Here is a 2957-nt window from a genome sequence, read left to right as displayed (position 1 = left end):
GTACTATTGGAGGATACATTGACAGAAACTGGGAAGAAATCAGTCACATTTGCGCCGGAATCCGATCTTTTTACTGTGCGATTGAAGAAATCAGTGCTATTGGCAGATCCATTGAGGGCTTGAGGAAAGAAATCAGTACTATTGGCAGATCCATTGAGGGCTTGAGGAAAGAAATTAGTACTATTGGCAGATCCATTGAGGGCTAGAGGAAAGAAATCAGTACTATTGGCAGATCCATTGAGAGCTAGAGGAAGAGAATTAGTGAAATTGGCGTTAGAACCAGTACTATTGGAGGATACATTGACAGAAACTGGGAAGAAATCAGTCACATTTGCGCCGGAATCCGATCTTTTTACTGTGCGATTGAAGAAATCAGTGCTATTGGCAGATCCATTGAGGGCTTGAGGAAAGAAATCAGTACTATTGGCAGATCCATTGAGGGCTTGAGGAAAGAAATTAGTACTATTGGCAGATCCATTGAGGGCTAGAGGAAAGAAATCAGTACTATTGGCAGATCCATTGAGAGCTAGAGGAAGAGAATTAGTGAAATTGGCGTTGGAATCAGTACTATTGGAGGATACATTGACAGAAACTGGGAAGAAATCAGTCACATTTGCGCCGGAATCCGATCTTTTTACTGTGCGATTGAAGAAATCAGTGCTATTGGCAGATCCATTGAGGGCTTGAGGAAAGAAATCAGTACTATTGGCAGATCCATTGACTACAAGAAGAACAGAATCAGTCAAATTAGCGTTAGAACCGGTACTATTTGCAGATCCATTGACTGAAACAGGGAAGAAACTAGTGCTATTGGCAGATCCATTGACTGAAACAGGGAAGAAATTAGTGCTATTGGCAGATCCATTGACTGAAACAGGGAAGAAATTAGTGCTATTGGCAGATCCGTTGAGGGCTAGAGGAACAGAATTGGTAAAATTAGCGTTAGAACCAGTGCTATTTGCAGATACATTGACTGAAACAGGGAAGAAATTAGTGCTATTGGCAGATCCATTGACTGAAACAGGGAAGAAATTAGTGCTATTGGCAGATCCGTTGAGGGCTAGAGGAACAGAATTGGTAAAATTAGCGTTAGAACCAGTATTGTTCGCGGAACCATTGACTGAAACAGGAAGGAAATCAGTCACATTTGAGCCGGAATCTGATCTTTTTACTGTACGATTGAAGAAATCAGTGCTATTGGCAGATCCATTGACTGAAACAGGGAAGAAATCAATGCTATTGGCAGATCCATTGAGAGCTAGAGGAAGAGAATTAGTGAAATTGGCGTTAGAACCAGTACTATTGGAGGATACATTGACAGAAACAGGGAAGAAATCAGTCACATTTGCGCCGGAATCCGATCTTTTTACTGTGCCATTGAAGAAATCAGTGCTATTGGCAGATCCATTGAGGGCTTGAGGAAAGAAATCAGTACTATTGACAGATCCATTGATACTTACAGGGAAGAAATTAGTACTATTAACGTTGGAATCAGATCCATTTAAGGCAAACACTAAGAAATCAGCGCTATTGGTGGATGCATTAACTGAGACAGGGAAGAAATCAGTACTATTGGCAGATCCATTGAGGGCTAGAGGAACAGAATTGGTAAAATTTACGTAGGAACCAGTACTATTGGCAGATCCATTGACTGAAACAGGGAAGAAATCAGTGCTATTCACAGATCCATTGACTACAAGAAGAACAGAATTAGTCAAATTGGCGTTGGAATCAGTACTATTTGCTGATACATTGAAAGAAACAGGGAAAATATTAGTGCTATTGATAGATCCGTTGAGGGCTAGAGGAACAGAATTGGTAACATTGACGTTGGAACCAGTATTGTTCGCCGATCCATTGACTGAAACAGGAAGGAAATCAGTAACGTTTGCGCCAGAATCAGATCTTTTTACTGTGCGATTGAAGAAATCAGTGCTATTGGCAGATCCATTGAGGGCTTGAGGAAAGAAATCAGTACTATTGGCAGATCCATTGAGGGCTTGAGGAAAGAAATCAGTACTATTGGCAGATCCATTGAGGGTTTGAGGAAAGAAATTAGTACTATTGGCAGATCCATTGAGGGCTTGAGGAAAGAAATTAGTACTATTGGCAGATCCATTGGGTGCTAGAGGAAAGAAATCAGTACTATTGGCAGATCCATTGAGAGCTAGAGGAAGAGAATTAGTGAAATTGGCGTTAGAACCAGTGCTATTGGAGGATACATTGACAGAAACTGGGAAGAAATCAGTCACATTTGCGCCGGAATCCGATCTTTTTACTGTGCGATTGAAGAAATCAGTGCTATTGGCGGATCCATTGAGGGCTTGAGGAATGAAATCAGTGCTATTGGCAGATCCATTGAGGGCTTGAGGAATGAAATCAGTGCTATTGGCAGATCCATTGAGGGCTAGAGGAAAGAAATTAGTATTATTGGCAGATCCATTGACTACAAAAAGAACAGAATTAGTCAAATTAGCGTTAGAACCGGTACTATTTGCAGATCCATTGACTGAAACAGGGAAGAAATTAGTGCTATTGGCAGATCCGTTTAGAGCAACAGGAACAGAATTGGTAAAATTTACGTTTGAACCAGTACTATTGGCAGATCCATTGATGGCTTGAGGAAAGAAATCCGTGCTATTGGCAGATCCATTGAGGGCTTGAGGAAAGAAATCCGTGCTATTCGCAGATCCATTGAGGGCTTGAGGAAAGAAACCAGTGCTATTGGCAGATCCTTTGACTACAAGAAGAACATGATTCGTAAAATTGGCGTCAGAATCAGTACTATTGGCAGATCCATTGACTAATAGAGGGACGAAATCAGTACTATTGACGCTGGAGATGGATCTATTGGCGACACCAAGGAAGAAGTCTGTAACATGGGCGTTGGAATCGGTTCCGTTGACTACAAATTTAGTGCTGTTGGCAGATCCGTTGAGGGCCAGAGGAAGAGAATT

At 41.4% G+C, this 2957-nt stretch overlaps 1 protein-coding gene across 1 annotated transcript in view; it reads right to left on the bottom strand.

Moving 5' to 3' along the window:
- LOC101862837 (hyphally regulated cell wall protein 3-like) overlaps positions 1 to 2957 on the bottom strand; it is a 4788-nt gene that overhangs the window by 780 nt on the left and 1051 nt on the right. Inside the window, exon 2 of the mRNA XM_035972699.1 lies at positions 5 to 2913. Within this exon, the coding sequence (XP_035828592.1) occupies positions 5 to 2913 (2909 nt within the window). The remainder of the gene's footprint in view (positions 1 to 4; positions 2914 to 2957) is intronic.

Source organism: Aplysia californica, unplaced genomic scaffold (genome assembly GCF_000002075.1).
Source record: "Aplysia californica isolate F4 #8 unplaced genomic scaffold, AplCal3.0 scaffold00801, whole genome shotgun sequence".
NCBI classification, from domain to species: domain Eukaryota; kingdom Metazoa; phylum Mollusca; class Gastropoda; order Aplysiida; family Aplysiidae; genus Aplysia; species Aplysia californica.
This window is presented reverse-complemented; position numbering and strand designations above follow the sequence as displayed.